This window comes from Carcharhinus amblyrhynchos, chromosome 21, assembly GCF_965287045.1.
Source record: "Carcharhinus amblyrhynchos chromosome 21, sCarAmb.v2.hapA, whole genome shotgun sequence".
Taxonomy (NCBI): domain Eukaryota; kingdom Metazoa; phylum Chordata; class Chondrichthyes; order Carcharhiniformes; family Carcharhinidae; genus Carcharhinus; species Carcharhinus amblyrhynchos.
Genome location: NC_137344.1, coordinates 11,022,676 through 11,046,431, shown reverse-complemented (window position 1 = coordinate 11,046,431; position 23,756 = coordinate 11,022,676). Strand labels below are relative to the sequence as shown.

The 23,756-nt window shown below is 39.9% G+C and overlaps 1 protein-coding gene across 1 annotated transcript in view; it reads left to right on the top strand.

Moving 5' to 3' along the window:
* The window catches only part of rptor (regulatory associated protein of MTOR, complex 1), a 443,649-nt gene that overhangs the window by 126,680 nt on the left and 293,213 nt on the right, over nucleotides 1-23,756 (top strand). Inside the window, exons 4-5 of the mRNA XM_080209484.1 lie at nucleotides 14,621-14,779; nucleotides 22,639-22,785. Of these exons, the coding sequence (XP_080065610.1) occupies nucleotides 14,621-14,779; nucleotides 22,639-22,785 (306 nt within the window). The remainder of the gene's footprint in view (nucleotides 1-14,620; nucleotides 14,780-22,638; nucleotides 22,786-23,756) is intronic.

Genomic DNA, 23,756 nt, shown 5'->3' with positions numbered 1-23,756 from the left:
CCCCCCCGGGCGCGCGCGCACACACACACACACACACACACACACAGACACACACAGAAAGCATTCTTTCTGATTATATCACAGCTTGGTATGGCTCCTGCTGTGCCCAAGACTGCAAGAAACCACAAAAGGTCGTGGATGTAGCCCAATCCATCATGCAAGCCAGCCTCCTGTCCATTGACTCTGTTTACACTTCCTGCTGCCTCGGCAAAGAAGCCAGCACAATTAAGGACTCCCCGCCTTGGACATGCTCTCTTCCACCTTCTTCTATCGGGGAACCAGACTCAAGAACAGCTTCTTCCCTGCTGCCATCTGATTTTGGAATGGACCTACCTTGTATTAAGTTGATCTTTGAAACCCAGTTGGCAGCTGCCACCCAAGGACACTTCAAGTGCTTCTACCTTGAGATTTGTGATTACAGACCATGCCTCCCTATGTGCGCAGTTTCAAGATAAAACACTACATTCCTGCATAAAATAAGTAATTGCTATGTTTGCCAGGAGAAGCACCTTTATCAACTTCGCAGTGGAAAGGTACAGCAAATGTGAATGATGTTGAATTTTCAGCAATTACTTAAGGATAGAAAATTTTAAGAGGGCACAGTGGTTAGCGCTGCTGCCTCATAATGCCAGGGAGCCGGGTTCAATTCCGATCTCTGGTGACTGTCGTGTTTGCGTGTTCTCCCCTTGTCTGCGTGGGTTTCCTCCCATAGTTCAAAGATGCACAGGTTGGGTTGATTGGCCATGCTGAATTGCCTTTAGGATTAGGGAGACTAGCAGGGTAAATATGTGAAATTACAGGGATAGGGCTGGGCAGGATTGCAGTCAGTGCTGTAGGGATTCTATGATTCTAGTTCAATGTACTATAGTATCTTGAGGCATTTGTGACTGCCTCAGTCATGTGCTGAACAAGAGCTGTGGCCACAGACCAGACTGCGAGTTTTGTTTTCTCCTCTTTGCAGCAGTGTATTTTGGTGTCTTTGAACCGAGAGACAGTATCATCTCCCTGCTTTGGAATCGTGCCTCTCCTTTCAAACTTGAGACTTCAGCTACAATATGTCTTTACTCTGCACAGCTTTCTTTTGATTAAAAACCATACAATGGTTTATGAATTATAAGTGTTCTGGTGCACACCTGTACTGGGCTCTAGGTTTTAATGTTCTGTTGTGAAGCATTTTGCAACAGCCAACCCATAAATGTGTCTTTCTTGCTTTACTGTAGCTTCAAACAGCGTGGGACATAATGCCTACTCATCTTCAGAAGGCTTGTTGAAAATGAATAAAATGCTAGAAAATGAATAAAATGCTAGAAAATGAATAAAATGCTAGAAAATGAATAAAATGCTAGAAAATGAATAAAATGCTAGAAAATGATCCTTTAGGACCAGATACATTCCCATTGCAGTTGTTAGCCCTTTACAACAAAGTCAGCAATCAAAATTATCAAAGAACTGCAAGCACTATAGGGCAGAGAGGAATTTGTTTCGTAGTTTTTTCAGGATTTCACACTGAAGTGCACTTCATGCTTTAAATGGTCAGGGAAAAACCTTGTGATGAAGCCTGCTGCTATCAGCTGAGAGGTGGATGATGACATGTAAACTGTCAAAGCCCCATTAGTGGGGTGTTGATGCATGCAATGTAGACCTGCTCTGCTTCTTGGGGTCATCTATTGTTCCTACATACCTAGTCGTGAGGGTTCTCAGCTGAGATTCTGATCATTGTGAGTACAGTTACCTAATACAGAAATGCTAAAATACCGCCAGCAGCTGTAAAACCAAAATGACATCCCTTTATAATCTTCCGAGTGCTGTTGCTCATCCTCATACAAAACCTATTTTCTTTGAGTAGAGTAGACACATTGACTGGTTTGTGTTGCACAGCAACAAACACTGGATTGAAGTGCAGATACAGATTAAAATTATTCGCTTAAACACAGTTTTATTATGGCATGTTGTATCGATATACTGAATACATGATTGCAGCATGGGTAATTCAAAAAGCCCATAAGCTGGTACAAACTTATGAGTAGATAAATTCAGAGAAATGTGAAGATATCGTTACCCTGTAATGTCACAGCTAGACTGCTGGTCTGAATATAAATGTGACGGCTTATCAGCACACAAAGATCAAGGAACAGGCCCTTTGCGCGCGCCCCCCCCCCCCCCCCCCCCCCCCCCCCCCCCCCCGCACTGATCACATTGGCCTATTTAGACCAACCCCCTGTATCCCCCCATTTCTTCATGTGTCAATCTAGATAAGTCTTAAATGTTGGTAATATGTCTGCCTCAACCACCACCTTTGTTTTGTGCATTTCAGACCACCAACATCCTCTGTGTAAAAAAAACTTCCCCCACACATCTCCACTGAACCATTCCCCCCTACCTTGAACATGTGCCCCCTTTTAATTATCATTTCTGCCCTGGGAAAAAATTTCCAACTTTTTACCCGATCTATACCCCTCATAATTTTATAAACTTCTATCAGATTGCCCCTCAGCCTTTGTCTTTCCAAGGAAAACGATCCCAGTTTATTCAATCTTTCCTCCTAGCTACTACTTTCCGTACCAGGCAACATATTGGTAAACCTGTTCTGTACTGTCTCCAATGCAAAGATCTCTAGGTATTAAAGTACAGCTGCAATCTAAATGACCTGTAAATTTAATTTTGTTATATTTTGTGAAAAAATAGAGGAAGCGAGGCATGAAGAGACTCATCTACATCCATCTACTCAACTCTAGGCAGCTGTATTCGTGATTTAACCTGTGCTCTCCCATGTCCTAGATGAATCACTTCTTCTGATTTCAGGAAATCCTGTCTTTAAAAGATGTTAAAATATTGTATTTTTTATTTTATTACTTTTCGTGGTCTCAAAATTGCCGTAAACTTATCTTGTATCCTTGTAATCTGGAAGCTGTATATCCATCAGTGTTTTTGACCCAGAGGCTGGCACTTGACTCAGTTGAAGTAATCTACTTATTGAGTTAAATGTAGTTCACATCACAATCACTTTGGATTAGTGAAATGTCAAATGTAGATCAAAGTAACTATTTAAATCAAGTGGAAAGAATTAAGTATAAGCATTTAACAAATACTAAATTGTACAATAATTAAATACAATTTAGTGAGGAAATGGAAAATGCATGAATCTTAGAATCCCTGCAGTGCAGAATGAGGCCATTCGGCCCATCAAGCCTGCACTGCCAACTATCAGACCCTGCTACTCCCCCCAGCACCAAGGGGCAATTCAGCATGGCCACCCAACCTAAACTGCACATCTCTGGACTGTGGGAGGAAACCAGAGCGCCCTTTGGAAACTCACACAGACGTGGGGAAAACGTCAAACTCCACGTAGACAGTGACCCAAGGCCAGAATTGAACCTGGTCCCTGGTGCTGTGAGGCAGCAGGGCCAACTACTGTGCCACCGTGCTGCCCTCACAGTCGAACAGCATTTTGCACAGCAAGGAACAATTGAGTTTTGGTGAAAGGCCATTGACCTGTAATATCAGTTCCGTTTCTCTCTGACCAAATGCTGATTGCTATGTGTGTTTTTGTTAATTTCTGGTTTCATTTTGGGTCTCCACCCTCTTCACAATATTTTGCTTTTGTAGAACTGTAGTGCACATTGTTCTGTATGTGATCAGTCACCTGTTCAAAGGCCTCTCAGGAAAGTGAGGTCAACTCTTGTGCTCACAAAGTTCTTAATAACAAAACGCTGCGGGTACAGTTTGCTTCCTACTCTTGTGCATGCTGACATTGAGTACTTCCTTATTTACAAATCTGCGAGATCAACTGTTCCACAGTGGCTGCAAGTACCCCTTTTATCCACCTGATTCTTTTGAAGTAGATTTCAGCCAAACTTCTTGATTAAAATTTATAGAATGTGGCAACACAACTCGCAGGCATAAAATGTGTGTGTTCTGATGTGAAAACCTGGAATTTTGCTGGAAGTTCTGAATTATAAATCAAAAAACACAATTACGTCTGCACAACGTCTGCTGCCAGCAGCTGAGTGTAATGGGGTACATGTAACAGTTGACGATCAATTGTTTCTCAAACTCAGGAACTTTAACGTGTATGTTGCATACATCAGTACTTTGGAGTCATAGTATCGGAGTTCTGTTGGCACTGGCCCCCTTTTCATTTGGTGAAATGCACTTTACCTTTGACAAATGCTGACTTGCAAGTTAGATGTGCACTTGTAATGTGACTGTATTGAAGATCTTCTTTCTTTCTAGTTTTAGAGCCCCTTAAGTTGGCCCTCAAAAGGTGCCAGGTGCCATGTGCCTGTGTATGTTTCAGCTGGCCCTAGATTAGTTCATGTGCCTGTCTTACATCAGTGTCTTAATTTATGGTCCAGAAAATGGATTGCTCCACTTTTGGGGATGGCGATAGCTAATGCTGCAGCTTCAACCCCTCATAAAACTTCATGTGGGTCATAAACTGTCTCCCTCAGGAATTGGTCTCCAGATTGGGATTAAAATGGGCCTGGGCAGGCGGTGAGAGATTCATTTTTCTGTCAGTGCCAATTCTGCATTTGAAACATAACTTAGGTTGGAAAATGGTGTATAATTTGTGGTATATTTGATCATGACTTTTCACAGTCAACATACTAATCTGTTTCAATATTATTTTGTGAAGGGCTGCAGTGAAATGTTTTGTAAACTTAGGTCAATGCGGTATCAGAGAGCAGGTGCAAGGCAAGAATATCTGACCAGTTCAAACAATGGTAACCAATTTCACTGATCTGTTGTAATCTTTTGAAGGCTGTGGAAGATGTGCAAGTCCTACTGCTTTGGACTGGTACAATTTGTACTCGGCTACACTGAATAAAACATGATTGTGAATTTAGGCACAAACTGAGCAAATGTAAATTTGCAATCAATTTTTCTTTAAATTTGGCTGCTTTGAATGTGCTGCAGAACAGTAAAGTGAAGCATTAATTGAAATGTGTTCGGTGACACGTGTGATTAAGTGGACGGTGTGTTATAGTTCAAAGTCGAGTTGCTGTGGAAACATGCACTTCTGCAAATATGTTGTAGCCTGGAGCTATGGATACTGATGATAGAGGCTCCAATATTCTTTACATCGCATGGCTAACCTCTCCTGTTCTTATTACCTGCCATTGACGTCTGTTGGAAGGAGTTGTAGTTTGTTGCTTAGACTACTAGGCCTTCAAGCCCAAGGGTTGGAGTCGAACTCAGTTTCTGGCTCAGAGGCAGGACGCCACCCAGCATGCCACAAAGTCATCTTACTACACAACTACTCTAATGCAAATTATATGTGCCAGATATGGAATCCCCTTCTTACCCTGTCACTTATTAAACATGATTTGGAGATGCTGGCGTTGGACTGGGGTGAGCACAGTAAGAAGTCTCTCAACACCAGGTTAAAGTCCAACAGGTTTATTTGGTATCACAAGCTTTTGGAGCACTGTGACTCACCTGATGAAGGAGCAGCACTCCAAAAGCTCATGATAACAAATAAACCTGTTAGATTTCAAACCTAGTGTTGTGAGACTTCTTACTTATTAAACCTGCATTAGAGAACAGAAAACCTTTTCCAAGGTACCAGTTAATGAGTTGTTGGCCAGGGGAATTGAGCCAGTGTTTTTACTGCAGTCTGAAAGTCAGCCCCAGTCTAAAAAAACAAATTGCCGTCTGTCTTTCCCAACCTGCCTTGAATGCTGCTTCTGCCTCTTGTCTAATGCTGCAAGCTTCTGAAAGTGGATTGCACTTTATGTGGTTGTGGGAATCCCTGATTTTTTTTTGACAGCTTGATGAGGTTAGGAATACCTGGATGAAGTGTAAATGAGGATTTAGTCCCAGATGCAGCAGCATCAGTGGGCTACTAGGGTGAGAGGACAGAGATTATGAAACAGGAAAGGAATAGAGGGATAGACAAACAGGAATGAGCGAAATCATCAAGTATGAGCTCAGAAGGATAAAACTGAATATGTGGAAATTTTTATATTAAAAAAATACCAGATTTAGCAAGCATACACCAGTATATAGCCTCCTCACTAATGGGGGAAAGAATCCTTGTAACATTTAAAAATAAAATAAATTAAGTAGAGGATTTAAACATTTGCTGCCATCTCTTCAGTTTCCATTAGCCCTACAAATGACTTTGAATTGACAGCTAAATATTGAGTAGTGAAGATCTAGTCCAGTGTTCTGTTTGACATGCACGATGATGCTCTTTTGAAACAAAAAAAGCAGTGAATCCGCCATAGCCTGGCATTTTCGGTATTCAATCAGTACATTATCAGAATGAAAAAATTGGGACCCTGTTTCCTCTGGAGGCTTTCCCCCATCCCCTCCTGTCCTGAAGGCAGTGATTCACAGAGCAACCATGGTTCAGTGGCACTCAGTAAATTTCTACCCTTCATGTAGTTAGAATTGTTGTGTTGCATTGTTACTTGAGTGAAGAATAAATATCATGAAATGATGTGACTGTCGTAAGAGTTTAATAAGCATAACTGCGAGCAATCATCTCCAAATGAGCTTAATCTCTTTGTCCTTTATGACAATCTTTCAGGAAGATTTCTGTGCAGTGAATGTTTGGCTGATATTTGGATTACATTGCAATAATCTTCCTCTTAGAAGGAAATTGTGCTGTAAACTACAACTTTAAATTAAAAGATTCATCTACATAATTCATTTGAGAATTGTTCTAATGTAAATTGTACTGGTATCATTAGAATAGATTTTTATTTGCAATTTAGTTAATTTTTATGTAGCATTCATTAAGCTTTAATGCACCTACTGTTTGCTCGGTTCATAGTCTATCATAAGACACACAATTGGCAAAATGATGGCAATAAGTAAAGATATATGAATTACTTTGTTATTGAGCAACAATTGCAATCAGTTTTCTTTAGATAAGATAACATTATAATTTACTACCTCTCTATGGCAAGAAACTCAGTGAAAGAACATGTAGTTTAGTAGTATTGATATTTTGGATGCATTCAGAAGTTTCAAACTTTAATTTGTTCAGTTGCACCCACATGGGCTTTGACCCTGGCTCTTTCTAGCTCAACTTTGTCCCATTTTGATCCTAGATTGATGTATTTAAGAAGGCAGATGAGGGCAGTACACTTGATATTTCCTATATAGACTTAGCAAAGCCTTTGACAAGGTACTGCATGGTAGGCTGTTGCATAAGATTAAATCTCATGGGATCCAGGGTGAGGTAGCTAAATGGATGCAAAACTGGTTTCATCACAGAAGCGAAAGTGTGGTTGTATTTCAAACTGGAGACCTGTGACCAGCAGTGTGCCTCACTGATCAGTGCTGGGTCCACTGTTATTTGTCATTTATATTAATGATTTGGATGACAATATAGGAGGCATGGTTAGTAAGTTTGCAGATGACACCAAGATTGGTGGCATAGTGGATTTTGACCAATTGGGTCAGTGGGCTGACGAATGGCAGATGGAGTTTAATTTAGATAAATGCAAGGTGATGCATTTTGGGAGATTGAACCAGGAAGGACTTATTCAGTTAATGGTAGAGCAATGGGGAGAGTTATAGAACAAAGAGATCTGGAAAGTGGAGTCACTGGTGGACAGAACAGTGAAGATGGCATTCAGGATGCTTGGTTTCATTGGTCAGAACATTGAATACAGGAGTTGGGACATCTTGTTGAGGTTGTACGAGACATTGGGAAGGCCACACGTAGAATACTGCGTACAGTTTTGGTCACCCTGTTATAGAAACAATATTATTAAACTAGAAAGAGTGCAGAGAAGATTTACTAGGTTGCTACCAGGACTTGATGGTTTGAGTTATAAGGAGAGGCTAGATAGACTGGGATGTTTTTCCTCCGGAGCATAGGAGGCTGAGGGGTGATCTTATAGAGGCCTATAAAATAATGAGGGGTATGGATCAGTTAGAAAGTCATATCTTTTCCCAAAGATAGGGGAGCCTAAAACTAGAGGGGAGAGATACAGAAATGTCCAGAGAGGCAGTTTTTTCACAGAGGGTGGTGAGTTTGTGGAACAAGCTGCCAGAGGCAGTAGTAGAGGCGGGCACAATTTTGTCCTTTAAAAAGTGTTAGACAGTTACATGGGTAAGATGGCTGTAGAGGGATATGGGCCAAATGTCAACAATAGGAACTAGCTTAGGGGTTTTAAAAAAAGGGTGGCATGGACAAGTTGGGCCGAAGGGCCTGTTTCCATGCTATAAGCCTCTATGACTCTAACTTAATTTTGATTTCTGTCTGTACTGGAGGTGATCTTTGAACCCTGACAGTTTGCCAGATATTTTAATGGTGCACTTAATGCCCCATGGAGATTTATGGTATACTGAAGTTGGAACAAGTAAAGTTTATTTATTAGTGTCATAAGTGGGCTTACATTAATGCTGCAATGAATTTACTGTGAAAATTCCCTAGTCACCATACTCCAGCACCTGTTCTGGTACACTGAGGGAGAATTTAGCACGGCCAATGCATCTAACCAGCACCTGTTTCGGACTGTGGAGGAAACCAGAGCACCTGGAGGAAACCCACGTAGACATGGGGAGATCATGCAAACTCCAGACAGACAGAGACCCAAGCCATCTAATCAAACCCAAGTCCACTGGCATTGTGAGGCAGCAGTGCTAACCATTGTGCCACCGTGCTGCCTGGCAATAGAGGTTGCAAGCATTGCAGGAGGAAGAGTTAGAATTAGAGTGAAGTTCAGGATTCGAAATATGCACAAGGATTTTGAAGTCAGTGTGATGGAGGACAGAAAGTCATTGGATGTTAATGGTGAAATTGTGCTGCAGTAGAATCCATGTTTTAAATTGGTAATTGAGCACAACTACCCCAGTTGGGGAAGGATTAGGGAATCATTGCAACAGTCCATCAACCAGTTCATTCTGGGTGTCTGGGAAAAACTGGGAGAGTCTGTGACTTCGCTATCTTGGAGATAAATCTGTTATAATGTACAAGATAGCTTCAGATTCATTCTTCCTCAACCTACAATTATTAGAATTAACTTTGGTGAAAAGAGAGGTGATAGAGAAGCGAGACAAACAAAGTATAGCCGCCCGTCGGTTATATTTCATTTAGTATCAACTTGGGTAAAACTAGTGCTGCCTTATAGGAAAATATTGTTTTTAGCTTTGCCTTTGGGTGGCACAGCTGCCTCACAGCTCCAGGGACCTGGGTTTGATTCCTAGCTTGGGTGACTGTGTATATGAAGTTTGCGTATTCTCCGTGTGCCTGCGTGGGTTTCCTCCAGGTGCCCTGGTTTCCTCCCACAGTCTAAAGATGTGCGGATTAGTTTGATTGGCCATACTAAATTGCCCCTTACTGTCCTGGGATGTGTATGTTAGAAGGATTAGCAGGGTGAATATGTGTGATCCCGGGGATGGGTGCGATTGTTGTCGGAGCAGGCTTGATGGGCCGAATGGCCTCTTCCTGCACTGCAGGGTTTCTATGAAATGAAATTCTGTGATATTCCCAGTCCTCAAGCTCAAATGGACATGGACTTTTGCAGTTCTGTACTTTAGGCTGGACTCTTGTTACCTAATACCCTCCCCCTTCTGCACCCCCCTGCTCCTGCATCTGGAAAGAGAGCATACGTTAATTTTCTAATAGACTGTATATTGTTATAAATTTCTAGCATTTGCTTTATATCATCATCTGTGATTTGTCACAGTTTATTTGAGAAGTGAAGGTGGATGATGTTCTGTTGAAAATTCTGTCGTTTTTTTTCTTTAAATTATCCACAATGCAACAGTTACAATTCCATTGTCTCTTTAGGGATTTTCTAGACTGTTTCTGGACTGGCCTCTTAAGGAAGCTCACCAATTGTGCAGCTTCAACTTTTGGACTTGTCCCTTCAGCCTTTCGGGCACTTTACATGGAGGAAATCTGTGTGTACCTCCAGTATATATTACAAAGGTCCATGTAGCTGCTGATTCTATGTGTCGTAGTCTTATATTCAATGGCATTCTTTGAAAAGACAGTTTTCGAGCTGTTGGTTTCTTTGAAGTTCTTGACCACCTTTGTTAATATTCTAAATCGGCATGTATATGAACGTGAGTTTTGACGTGCTGGAAGTGATTACTAATTGGAAGCTATAAATTCAAATTTGGAAACAACTAATAAAATTAGTATTTGGATCCATCTTTGACCCTCGTGTGTGGATATTCTGCATTTTACCACATGTACTGAAGGCCGCTTCATCATGAGTATATTTTTTAGAGCTATGTATCTAGATATACTGGTCCATACACAGCATGTTCTCATGCTAAATATTGTATAAGAACATAAGAATATAAGAAATAGGAGCCATCTAGTCCTCCGAGCCTGCCCCACCATTCAGTAAGATCATGGCTGATCTGAAGTGGATCAGTCCCACTTTCCCGCTTTCTCCCCAAGTGGTGTAAATTAACTTGTCAAAGTAAACACTTTTGGTAGATGGTGTCACATGTCCATTTTATCTAAAAGAGACTTGGCTTGCGTACTAGGAAACTGCACCAAACTTTCATAGGAATATCATAAATAATCTTACAATGTAAAGCTGAATAAATTGTTTATGCCTATTGTGTTGATGTTGGGGGGGCCAGGGTTACTTAAATGCAGTTTTAATGATGCTTTCATTCTGGAATTGACTGGAAAAATATTACTCTCTCTTAATAATGTGTCTCAATTATGCCTATATGGCACTTTCACCTTCCTACTTTTAAATGTTTTACGTTAAAAGTCCATTGGTCTAGATTTAACATTAGAATTATAAATGCAAGTAGTGGAGAATAGAAATATTTGAGAGACTTCTGATGAGTAAGGGGTGTATTGAAGGTGACCTTATTTAAAAGTCATCAGGCAGTGCTAAAAAAAATTGTTGCCTTTGCACCAGCTTGTATATTGCTTGTGACAGTGGTTCCATAATTGCTATGGACAATGAGTGTGTGCAGTGTGATATCAGAGTGGTTATGCACTGTGCTGAAAAGCTGGACCTCAATTTGTAAGAGGTATTGCTGATGAGCAGGTTGGAGGAAAATTGACATGAAGTCCCATTGATTTTTTTTTTGTTTTCCACCTTCCTATTTCCTGGCCATCCTTGACTTTGACGCTGTCCCACCCCCTCACCATTCACACAAGATTTGACTGTTACCCAGCTCTTCCAGATGGACCCCTTTTTGCAGAACTCTGCCAGGCATCCTGCCCTAGCTCATCCATGACTTGATCTTCATTGTAATCTTATCCACATTATGTTGAATCGAAAATGCTTGTCCATTTACTCACCATGCTCACTTTATTATTGTAGCATTGACAGCCCCTTCTCCTCTTGAGTGCCCATTTTTCTGATTCTGGACTTTCTTCCATCATTGATGTGAGGGTGGTCCCAAGTTGTGGGGGAATTCTCCGCAATCTCTACTTCAGCTACCCCTGCTTCTGTCCAATTTTGTCAAGCTTTCATCACATTCCTAATCTCTCTTTCTCTCCCTCTCCTTGGTTTGTCACCTTGGACATTTCTTTGTATTAACCATGCTAATGTCTGAATATACTACTCAATTTTTAAAAAACGACCTATCTAGCAATTAAAATTAAGCAAATTAAATGAGAGCAAAGATTTTGATTTATTATTGTCACATGTTAGTATACAGTGAAAAGTATCGTTTTTTGCGCGCTATACAGACAAAGCATACTGTTCATAGAGAAGGAAAAGAGAGAGTGCAGAATGTAGTGATACAGTCATACCTAGGTGTGAAGAAAAATCAATTTAATGCAAGGTAGGTCCATTCAAAAGTCTGGTGGCAGCAGGGAGGAAGCTGTCCTTGAGTCGGTTGGTATGTGATCTCAGACTTCTGTATCTTTTTCCCAACGGAAGAAGGTGGAAGAGAGAATGTCTGGGGTGTGTGGGGATCCTTAATTATGCTGGCTGCTTTCTTGAGACAGTAGGAAGTGCAGACAGCATCAATGGATGGAAGGCTGGTTTGATTATATTCAGCAGATATTTATTTTTTAAAACAACAAACAAACAGATAATTTGAATTAAGTGATTTTTGAACTAAGTGGAGAATCCAAAGAGCTTCTACAAATACATAGAGGGCAAAAAAGTAACAAGGGAGAGAGTAGGACCTCTTAACGATCAACAAGGTCATCTATGTGCGGATCCACAACAGATGGGTGAGATCCTAAATGAATATTTCTTATCAGTATTTACTGTTGAGAAAAGCATGGATGTTAGGAGCTTAGGGAAATAAATAATGATGTCTTGAGGAGTGTACATATTACAGAGAAGGAGGTGCTAGAAGTCTTAAAGCACATCAAGGTAGATAAATCCCCGGGATCTGATGAAGTATATTCCAGGACGTTGTGGGAGGCTGGGGAGGAAATTGAGGGTCCCCTAACTGAGATATTTGAAGCATCAATAATAAAGGGTGAGGTGTCTGAAGATTGGAGAGTGGCAAATGTTGTGCCTGTCTTTAAAAGGGCTGCAGGGAAAAGCCTGGGAACTATAGACTGGTGAGCCTCACATCTGTGGTGGGTAAATTGTATTTTGAGAGACAGGATCTAGAGGCATTTAGAGATGCAAGGACTGATTAGGGACAGTCAGCATGGCTTTGTGAGTGGAAGATCATGTTTCACAAATTTAATTGTTTTTTTGAAGGGGTACCCGAGAAGGTAGATGAGGGCAGCACAATTGATGTTGTCTACATGAACTTTAGCAAGGCCTTTGACAAGGTACCGCATGGTAGGTTGTTGCATAAAGTTAAATCTCATGAAATCCAGGGCGAAGTATCTAAATGTATACAAAATTGGCTTGACAGAAACCAGAGGGTGGTTGTAGAGTGTTGTTTTCCAAACTGGAGGCCTGTGACCAGCAGTGTGCCTCAGGGATCCGTGCTGATTTGGATGAGAACGTAGGGGGCATGGTTAGTAAGTTTGCAGATGACACCAAGATTGGTAGCGTAGTAGACAGTGAAAAAAGTTACCTCCAATTGCAATGGGATCTTGATCAGTTGGGTCGATGGGCTGACGAATGGCGGGTGGAGTTTAATTTAGACAAATGCAAGGTGATGCATTTTGATAGATTGAACCAGGGCAGGACTTAATCAGTTAAGGATGGGGCACTGGGGAGGGTTACAGAACAAAGAGATCTAGGGGTACATGTTCATAGCTCCTTGAAAGTGGAGTCACAGGTGGACAGAGTGGTGAAGAAGGCATGCTTGGTTTCATTGGTCAGAACATTGAATACAGGAGTTGTAACATCTTGAGGAAGCTGTACAAGAGATTGGTAAGGCCACACTTGGAATACTGTGTGCAATTCTAGTCACCCTATTATAGAAAGGATATTATTAAACTACAAAGAGTGCAGAAAAGATTCACTAGGATGCTACTGGGACTTGATGGATTGAGTTATAAGGAGAGGCTGAGTAGACAGGGATTTGTTTCTCTGGAGCATAGGAGGTTGAGGGATGACCTTATAGAGGTGTATAAAATAATGAGGAGCATAGACAAGGTCTTTCCCCAAAGGTAGGGGAGTCTAAAACTCGAGGGCATAGGTTTACGGTGAGAGGGAAGAGATGCAGAAGTGTCCAGAGGGGCAATTTTTTCACACAGAGGGTGGTGAGTGTCTGGAACAAGTTGCCAGAGGTAGTGGTAGAGGTGGGTACAATTTTATCTTTTAAAAAGCATTGAGTTAGTTACATGGGTACGATGGGTATAGAGGGATATGGGCCAAACGCAGGCAAATGGGGTTAAGCTTAGGGGTCTTAAAAAAAAAGGACGGCATGGATAGGTTGGGCCGAAAGGCCTGTTTCCATGCTGTAAGCCTCTGATTCTATGACTCTAATATGGGTAAATGATGGTGATGTTCTGACGCATCCACAATCCTCTCGCGGGTTTTTATGAAATCACAACTTTATTTTCCACAATTCAGATCCTTCCGGATCGTTATCTATATTTTAAAAATTTAAAAATCGTCTTCAGCATCTGTAACATTTGAAGTTTGGAATAATCTAAGTGTCTTGCTGGTGGAGGCAAAATATATTGTCCCAATTATTTGAAAGGTGCCAGGAATTTGCTGGCAGTCACACATTGCTACAGAGGTATAATTTTACAAATAATGATTCCTAATAGGATTCCTGTTACATAACTGTAAGTCCAAAACTATTAGGACTATTGTTTGGAGGAAAGATATTTCTAGCAATAATAGCTGAAATAGCTCAGTATGTGTATATTAATTATTACATTTTTGAAATCTGTGACATTATAGGAAGCACATGAAAGGTGCTGCAGTTACTTTCCTTGAAAATCTAGGCTCTTGGGTTCTACTTCATTCCACATGCTTAACTGCTTGCTATTTACTGCTAGAAATTCAATTTATCCATGTTTAAAGTACATCAATCAATCCAGTGTTCATCAAGCAGTAACTAGAAATAACATTCAGATCTTAGTGGTAACAAATTACTGAAAATTTCTAGTTTCACGTGCCCATGATTTTACTGTGTAATTTTAAAATAAAGTAGTTGGCAATCCCAGTTTGCCTATTCTACTTATTCTCACAAAAACCGAATATAGTTAGCAAGAGATGGTTTTTTTTTAAAAAAAAATTTTGCTGCTCATTCACTCGAGTCTTACGCTGCTTATTAATATATACTGTTTTCCTTTTGACAGGCCAGGTATAAGCAGAGCCTGGATCCAACAGTGGATGAAGTTAAAAAACTCTGCACATCACTCAGGCGCAATGCCAAGGAAGAGCGTGTGCTTTTCCATTATAATGGACATGGAGTGCCAAGACCAACAGTAAATGGCGAAATCTGGGTATTCAATAAGGTAACCAAGATTTGACTAACTTTTCTCATGACAATATAGAATGCTGGTACTAAAACTTAACATCACTATTGCATTTCTCCTTGAATTCAGCAGTCATGTAGGAGGATTATAAGGGTGATGATATATTTCATGTCTGTTAATTGTTCAACATAACTAGGATATAAAATTAGTGTACAAAAATAGTTTTATATTAGGAAGGTGATGCTTCCAGGTACTTTCCACAAAGAGCTTGTATATTGAATGAATTTGAGTAAAAGCCCAGAAGCTACAAGTTGGGTGAGTATGGTTAATCAAGCGGTACCAGCTGTGAAATTTGAATGAGTCAATTATGAAATTAAGTGGCTTTTAAAAATTTCCTTGGCGTATACAGATTTGAAGTCAGTGCATGATACTGTATGGAGTAAGCCAGAAATGTTGAACAAATTAAAGTAAGTTTTCATCTGACTTGTCAGAAGGAGAGTGAAATATAGCTTGCATACAATGTTTAAACTATGAAAATATATACATGCGTAGAATGTACTGCATTGTTTAACTTCCTAACCCTGTACATTAATCATATTAGCAGATAACATTTTATGAGGACCTGATTACACTTTTTTTATATCTGTACAAAGGATGTTTAGCTATGAATTCTCTCTGCAGTTTCCAACGTGATGAATTCATGATTTGAGACTGCCCAGTGACAAGTTGAGTGCAACGGCAACTGTTTCCGTTAAGGGTAGTCAAAATAAGAGGGCGGGACACTGCATGACGTGACTTCCTTTGCAGCACCCTGTCTGAAGCAGAGTTGGGGGAGATCTCAAAATAGTTGACCTGACCCTTTGTTAGGAGATATGCTGTGACTTGTGGAATAGTAAACTATTTAAAACAAACGGTGGGAGAGGAGAAAACAATCGGTGCGATTTTAAACAAAGAACAACCCAGCACGGGAAACAGGCCCTTCGGCTCAACGAGCCCGCGCCGCTGCATCGTCCTACACCTATCCTACCCTGCGTGTCTACGAATGGAACCCCTAACTTAGCCAGATTCAGGGGAGAATAGTGTCAATTTGGTAACTTAGCAAGTTATTTGCTATTTGGAGTGCATTTAATCTGGAACTGTGCAGTGCATATGTATATATTCCATGGATCTCCAGCTATAGCCTTAATAGTCTTAGTTTAGGACAACATGTCCCATAGTTTTACTTTCTCCAAATCAGGATCGGATGATCTAGACTTGTAGCTCAAACTGACATTAAAAAAAGTGAACAGTCTTTGTCAGAGAACAGAAGCACCTCACAATTGCAATGTAACATGTTGTAGTCCAAAGTTGTTTATAACAACATGAGGTCAACAGACAAATACTTGTAACTTTAATGTGCAAAACCTTCAGGTAACTTTGCAGCCAGAGTTCTTATATTTTTTGCTAGGGTTTACTGCTAGTGTAATCACTAATTTTAAAATGGAGTGGTAGGGTAACAGGCTTCCTCTTAAGGAAGAGAAATTAGAAGCAAATGCAATTGGAACTGTAGCTGCATACTGTTGTTGGCAAAGATCTAGGAGAAGTTATCTAGCCACCTACTGTTATGGAATTATGCATAATACAGAGGATTAAATAATACAGAGGAATAAATAACAGCTGTCAATATCATTGTCCTTTTGTTTGGTATACTACTGTACAAAGATTTAACAAGATGCTTAATTTGAACCCAATTAAAATAATTCATTTGCCTTCAACAACATAATCATTACATCCTTCGAAGTAAGGCTTTGTACAGCTTAGACTATGCAGGATTCGGGTTTAAATTGTTCCTTTGTGCTTTCGACTGCATGTGATTCTAAGTATCAGAAATAACACAGTAAAGTTGATGTGCAGATTTTAGCTTCCACTTTAAAATTTGATTGAATTTTTTAATTTTCAGTATTTTTATTTTCAACCTTTTTTTGGGACAAATGCCATCCACAGTTATCCAATCAGTGTCTCTTTCCAATGCTCAATCCATTCAGATGGTGTAAGAGAAGCTTACTGAATAAATCCTGAAGCTATTGAAGTATGTTTATGAAAATAGGTAAGCTGTTCTACTTGTAAGAAGGGATGACAGTATAGTTTTCTGAAACATGGCCATCTGTATAGCCAGGATTTGTATTGAATATATTGCTAAAATGCATCATGCTCAGCTTGGATCTCTATTTTGCAGAATGTTGCAAATGTGGGACTTTAGTTTTTAAAAATAAAATTGATTCAAATTGCATTTTTGATAATGGTGAGCAAGAATTCTGAAGAACTGAGAACTACTGTAAAATGCCCAGTCAAGTAAGTTAATCTCATTGTTGTTAGGTTATGCCGCAATTACATTAACTGAATATTTTATGCTTTGGTTTAAAGAAGATAAATGCAAATGTACATGTATAGGTTGCAGTACTCTAGCCTTGTATAATATTCAAATAGTCTCTGCGGTCTAAAGAAAGAAAGAATAAATTTCCCATCTCATAACTTATAAATTATATTTCAGATGATAATGATGGGCCTATATAACTGACGTGATTTAAAGCCCAGAACTGGTGTGTTTTTGAATCAAGTTGTGTTTGCGTAGTTGGAATCATTGCAACTTTACATCATTTCGCTTAACTTCATTGTAGATCCTTAAATGCAGGAAATACACCAGTGCCAGCTTTGTCTCGCTGTGACTTGCTGTAGCAAACACACATTGACTTTGCTCTTTTTCTGTGGATATTTAGTTTACTTAATTTAGAGTAGAATATTTTCTGTGGGGTGATCCAGATAGGTTTAACTGTTGCTTACCCTAAGGTGGTCTTACAGTTCTGAGGTTTTTAAGATTATTATGTTATGTGATGCTACTGTGTCTTTAAGAAATTTATTTTTAATCATCTTCTCTGCAGGTACCAAGCTGCCTGATTAGATATCCTTTTATTGCTGCTTAAACGATTTGATGGGTTTTTGTTTATTCTTAATTTGGGCCTAATGCACACTCTTGAAGTTTATGACTTTTTTGGAAATGTTGGGGGAAGATTGATTGACAGGTCAGGTGGCACAGTTCTTTTCCTCAAGAGTTTTTTTATTTTCAGTTTTGGTTGCTGGCTAGTTAGAAGGTGTTTGGACTCCAGGCTGGATGCAGTGTTTTGTCTCTCCCCTTGGAATTAGAAATTCTGCTGACTAGTTGGAAGCAGTCTTTCTTTCTTGAGTGAAAAGTTTGCTGTTAGTTTACTAGCTAGCAGCAAGCAGTGGCTCTATCTCTACCTTGAACTGTGCTGGGAGTTCCAGAATGGGGAAGGCAGAGTTTCAATTCTCTATCCAAAGGACTAATTCATAGTGGAGTGTTGCAGAACTGAAGAATCACATGAGCCTATGTATTTTCTATGCTAAAACAAAACCTGGGGCATATGTTGGTAAGAATGGTGTGTTGGAACAATACATTGAGCTGTTAAGGCTTATACAACATCATGGTTGTTTTTGTTCCTGTTTGCCATTGGTAAAAATTATTGCTGATTTTCTTTCTGTATGTTAACTGTATTCTTAGACAAATTTTGTTTGAGAAAAGCTCTCTTGTGGGTCGTTTGAATCATATCTGAAGTAAGCATATCTTGTGCTTACTTGTGCCAAAAACTTATGGTCTAGGCTGACTTCATAAAATATCTTGGAGTTTCTGACCTGGATTATAAGAGTTGTGTGACTGTTTTTAAGGCAAAATGGAAGGGGGTTATGTAATTTGCTCTGAAGTTTGTCTGACAGCAAGTCAGGTTGCTGGATGTTTAAATTTGGATACAGCGGCAGCAGTCTGAGAGCTAACAGTGGATAGACTGACAGTCTCCAAGAATGTTGTAAATGTCAGGTTCTCAACAGTTTAGTTCTAAATTGTCCATTTAGGACTGAGAAAGAACTGGTCTCTCAAGGCTAGCCAAACAACATTGCTACCTGGATATAAAGATAATTTAATTCATGTTGCCATGGAAATTGGCTTTGAGAGGGCAAAGACTTCTAAGCTGCATCTAAAAACTCTGAGAAATAGTTAGTCTGCCACGGTGTGGGAGAGAGAGCATCCAGAGATGGAAAGTCTCCGTGGTTGCAAGAATGTGGGTGGGAAAGACCAAATTAATGAGGAGTTAAAAATAAAACTGGGACGTTTCTCTAGTTTTAACTAGAGGAGCAAATCCCAAGGAAAATTCACTGCCAAAGACCGCTTTGGAATTAAATGTTTCTAGGCTGGAAAAAGAAAAGATTGGCAGGAAACCCACAAATTAAGAGTCATTTGGACTGATTTGGGGGAATTGAAGGCCAATGTAACATATATATGTATTCAAGCATGTTTCTTGGTTGTGCTAAACTGAAAAAAGGGGGCTGTTCTATTTTGTGAAATAAAGTTATAAGATGCCTACAAAGATAGTGGCCTGAATTAGTTGGATCACAGCTTCAGCCATGTCGATTTCAATACGTCTGCTGCCATTTTATGCTCAAATAAGCATTGATTGTCAGCAGGTGGGATGCATAACTGCACTTGGAAGGAAGTCCCACCATGGCCAACAGCTCCCCTGTTCATCTAGGCACAGAGCACTCTGTGGCTGTGACTAAGTGCAGGGTTATGGTGTGAAGAAAGTGGCAAGCATTCCAGGGATGGTGGGATGCCCTGGGGAGTCACTGGAGTGAGTAGGTAATCAGGGGATAGGCCAGTGGTGGTGGTGGCTGCGTAGCTACGGGTCATTAATAATGGCCACTTAGAGGGAAGAATGGGTTTCGCATTCGGGGTCCTTTTGCCCCCACCATACACTGGGATCTGGATGGGAGAAAATCCCATCTCTTTTCTCTCTCTCTCTCTCTCTCTCTCCTCCTCCTCCTCCTCCTCCTCCTCCTCCTCCTCCTCCTCCTCCTCCTCCTCCTCCTCCTCCTCCTCCTCCTCCCCAACACACACACACACACACACACACACACACACACACACACACACACACAAAGCATACACTCCCTCCAGCAGGTTTACTTGGGCCAGTGTTTCTTCAATAGAATCATTAACCTTTTGTTACAGTAAATCACTAAATGTTCAAATCTTGTCAAATCACTCTTTCAGCCATTAACTGGAAGTTCTAATTACTTTTCAAACATTTATTGGGCTACATGAATTGCACCAGCCAAGACCTCTTGCTGGTCTACTCAATTTCCTCCCATAGCACATAATTCTCTCCTTCTGAGCATGATCTTGAGTCCCTAGTTTTTAAGACAAAAAGCTATAGAAAATTGGATCTGGTGGTTAGCTTTTTTCATGCTATGTTGCTGCACAAGTTGAAAGGTCAGCTTTGTCAAGCATGGGAGGCATCCCATAACATAATAGCGTAATATTGCAATTTTAGTTTAAGCCCAATTAATATAATAACTCTGAAACTATCATTGTACTGTTGAGGATGATTGCATTAATATGATTTGATTTATTATTGTCATGTATTGGGATACAGTGAAAAGTATTGTTTCTTGCACGCTATAGATAAAATTTATTGTTCATGGAGTACATGGGGAGAAGGAAAGGAGAGGGTGCAGGGTATAGTGTTTCAGTTGCAGATAGGATGTAGAGATAGGGTGCAGAGAAAGATCAGCTTAATATATGGTATGTCTAATAATATCTATTAGTGTTCCTTGTGCAGATGTGGAGAAATAAGTAAACAGCTAGCAATGTGCAAAATTGGATTCTGTGCAGCCCTTAATCTACTTTTAGGTAATTTTGGTAAAATTGTGTTAAATCTACGTTATCCTAAAGGCTAAACTGTGACTCAATTTATATAACTGAGTTCATGTAGAATGGTTTAAGATCCAAATGAAGTATCTCAAAAATCCATTTTCAGGACATGCCTTTTGAAGGGCAGCAAAAAAAACATTGGAGGGACAGTGTCGCTTTAGTCCTTCACATCAAATCATAGTCAATGTGGTATCTGTACGGCAATATTTTTGCCATTTTGCAAGTTCCCTTTCCTGAAATGACAGGATTTATCATATTGGGTTGTAAGTTTTTAAATTCTTTTAAAATTGTACATTTCTTTTGAAGCAAAGAACACCTTCATTCTTTTGCAGTGTGCACTAATTATTTTGTGCATTTGTAGGCAGCAGGTGACCTGATTTCACAAACAAGTCTCCCGTTACCTTGGATTCAAACTTGATTCAAAAATGAAAATTAAATTCAAATGTATTTTTCTGCATTTCTGTTTTGGTTGCATCTTCCCAGTCAAATCTGATGCAATTAACTGTTCATACAAGATTCCAAGTGAGTTTTTTAAAAAAAATCTTTCGGAGTAATTCAATTGAGAATTCTTTTCCTGAAACCACAGTAATGAAAGCCTTTCAGCTTATCAAGCTTTCAGTCAAACCAGTATTTGTCGACCTATTTTCAATGTAAAAGGTGTTCTTGTTGGACAGTGGCCTGGTGATCCCTCTAACCTATGCATCCCTGGACACTGATATCATCGCTAGATTATTAATCCAGAATCTCAGCTAATGTTTTTGGGGACCCGGGTTTGAACCCTGCCACGGTAGATGGTGGAACTTGAATTCAATAAAAAAAATCTGGAATTAGGAATCTACTGATGGCAATGAAACCATTGTCGGAAAAACTCATCTGGTTCCTTTAGGGAAGGAAATCTGCTGTCCTTATCTGGTCTGGCCTACATGTGACTCCAGAGCCACAGCAATGTAGTTGACTCTCAGTTGCCCTCCAAGGACAACTAGGGATGGGGATTCAATACTGGCCAGTCAGCGATGCCCATGTCCCATGAATGAATTAAAAAAAAAGTAACCCAAAGATCTGAACTAATAGAATTCACAGGGTGTGAAGTTGAATTGCATCATTGTTTGTAGATTTGAATTCAGTTACTAGAAAGGTAATGACAGTGAAAATGTCCATGAATGTGCCTGATTGCTATAAAAACTCAATCTCTTTAAGGGAAGGAAATCTGATGTCCTTCTCTGGTTGGGACTGTAGTCCGGGCCTATGTGAGTGAAGTTTCACTGATCTTTAGAGTGGCCTAGTTTGCCATTCAGTTGTATCAAAACCACTAGAAAGAATAACACCATATGGTGGGGCAGCACAGTGACACAGTGGTTAGCACTGCTGCCTCACAGCGCCAGGGACCTGGGTTCAATTCCAGTCTCTCGTCACGGTCTGTGTGGAGTTTGCACATTCTCTCTGTGTCTGTGTGGGTTTCCTCCCAGTGCTCCAGTTTCCTCCCACAGTCCAAAGATGTGCAGGTTAGGTTGATTCGGCATGCTGAATTGACCCTTCATGTCAGGGGATTAATGGTACATATGTAGGGTTATGGGGGTAGGGTCTAGGTGGGATTGTGGTCGATACAGACTCAATGAGCCAAACAGCCTCCTGCACTGTAGGGGTTCTATGATTGAATGACTGCATTGCTTCATTGAGGTCCATCACGGTTTCAAAGAAGCAGGGAATGAGCAATTAGGGCTGGTCTTGCCAGTAACACCCACATTCTGGGAATTAATAATATAAAAGCATTGATAGGAATTAACTGTTCCAATTAACCAATGTAAGAAATAACTTCAAACTTTGTCTAATGTTAAGAATGTTATGTTCAATGCAGTTACTTAAATTGCTATCTTAAATTGTAAAATTGAAAGTCTAGTTTATAAAGGATTTTCAATTCATGCTGATTTCCCTTGATAATGGAATTGTGTAGGGAATTTTATCTGTAATTACATGTAATGGGTGTGTTGATGAACGATGTGCTGTTTCAGTGTAATTAGTTCTGTGTTTGTCATGACAGTAAAATTTGTAATAAAAGTAAAACAAATTTGTCAGAAAATGGAAGAGAAGTATAAGTTCCTTTCCCAGCATTTAATTGTGCTTTCTTTTTCCTTTATGACAGAACTATACCCAGTATATTCCTCTCTCCATTTATGATCTTCAGACATGGATGGGCAGCCCCTCTATTTTTGTGTATGACTGCTCAAATGCTGGTATCATAGTGAAGTCATTTAAGCAATTTGCGTTACAGAGGGAACAGGAGTTGGAGGTACGTATGCTTTTTTCCTGTTCACAACCACACACCAGTTAGTGAATTGTTTTTAGCTCAAATGTACTAAAAGAAAAATTCTAATGTGAATACTCGGGCTTAATCCTCAACCCTTGTAATTAGTAATTATTTTTAAATATAGTGCCTTCACTGAAAATAAACAATGCATGGTGCAATTCTTGATTGTTCCGTCATGAGCTGCAATTGATGTTTTCCATGTCTCTTAAGATCTTTAGCTTTGATTTTGAATGGTGTTTATTATTTTTCGCATCGGAACAGAAAATGAATCCAAAGGCCAGAAACCCCAGAATCAGGCTATTATGTGGTCAGAGCACCCTATTATAATTCATGGTAGCAATTTTATACTACCTATTACAGAGAATAGTATACATGAGTCATTGTACGCCATTATTGTGGTATTTATTTGTGAACTTTGCGTCCGTGATTAAAATTAATTTGTATAAATTAGCTCTCCCGTTTCTTATGCTGATATTCACTTGTTCTGATGAAGGCTCTTGCATTCTACCCTTCAGCATTGTTTTTTGAGGGGCAGTGGTTTATCCTGTCTATAACTCCTACATATTTCTTAGGAAGTTTGAATTCCTCCCTCCTTGTAGAATGCATGTCAAAGGGTAGATGCATTGCTGAATCTGCTTTTTGTTCCAAGGCATCATTGAATCCTACAGTGCAGAAGGAGGTCATTTGGCCCATCGAGTCTGCACTGATGACAATCCCACCCAGGCCCTATCTCCATAACCCCATGCATTTAACCTAGTTAGCCCGTCGACACTAAGGAGAAATTTAGCATGGCCAATTCACCTAACCTGCACATCTTTAGATCTTTTAAGGGCATTGAAAATGAACAGATTGTAGCATCCTTGTACATAACTGTAATTTTTTCTAACTTTTGTAATAGATAAAATACCCAATAGGGTTTTGAAGTTTGTACAGCATAATTTTTTTGACAGCTG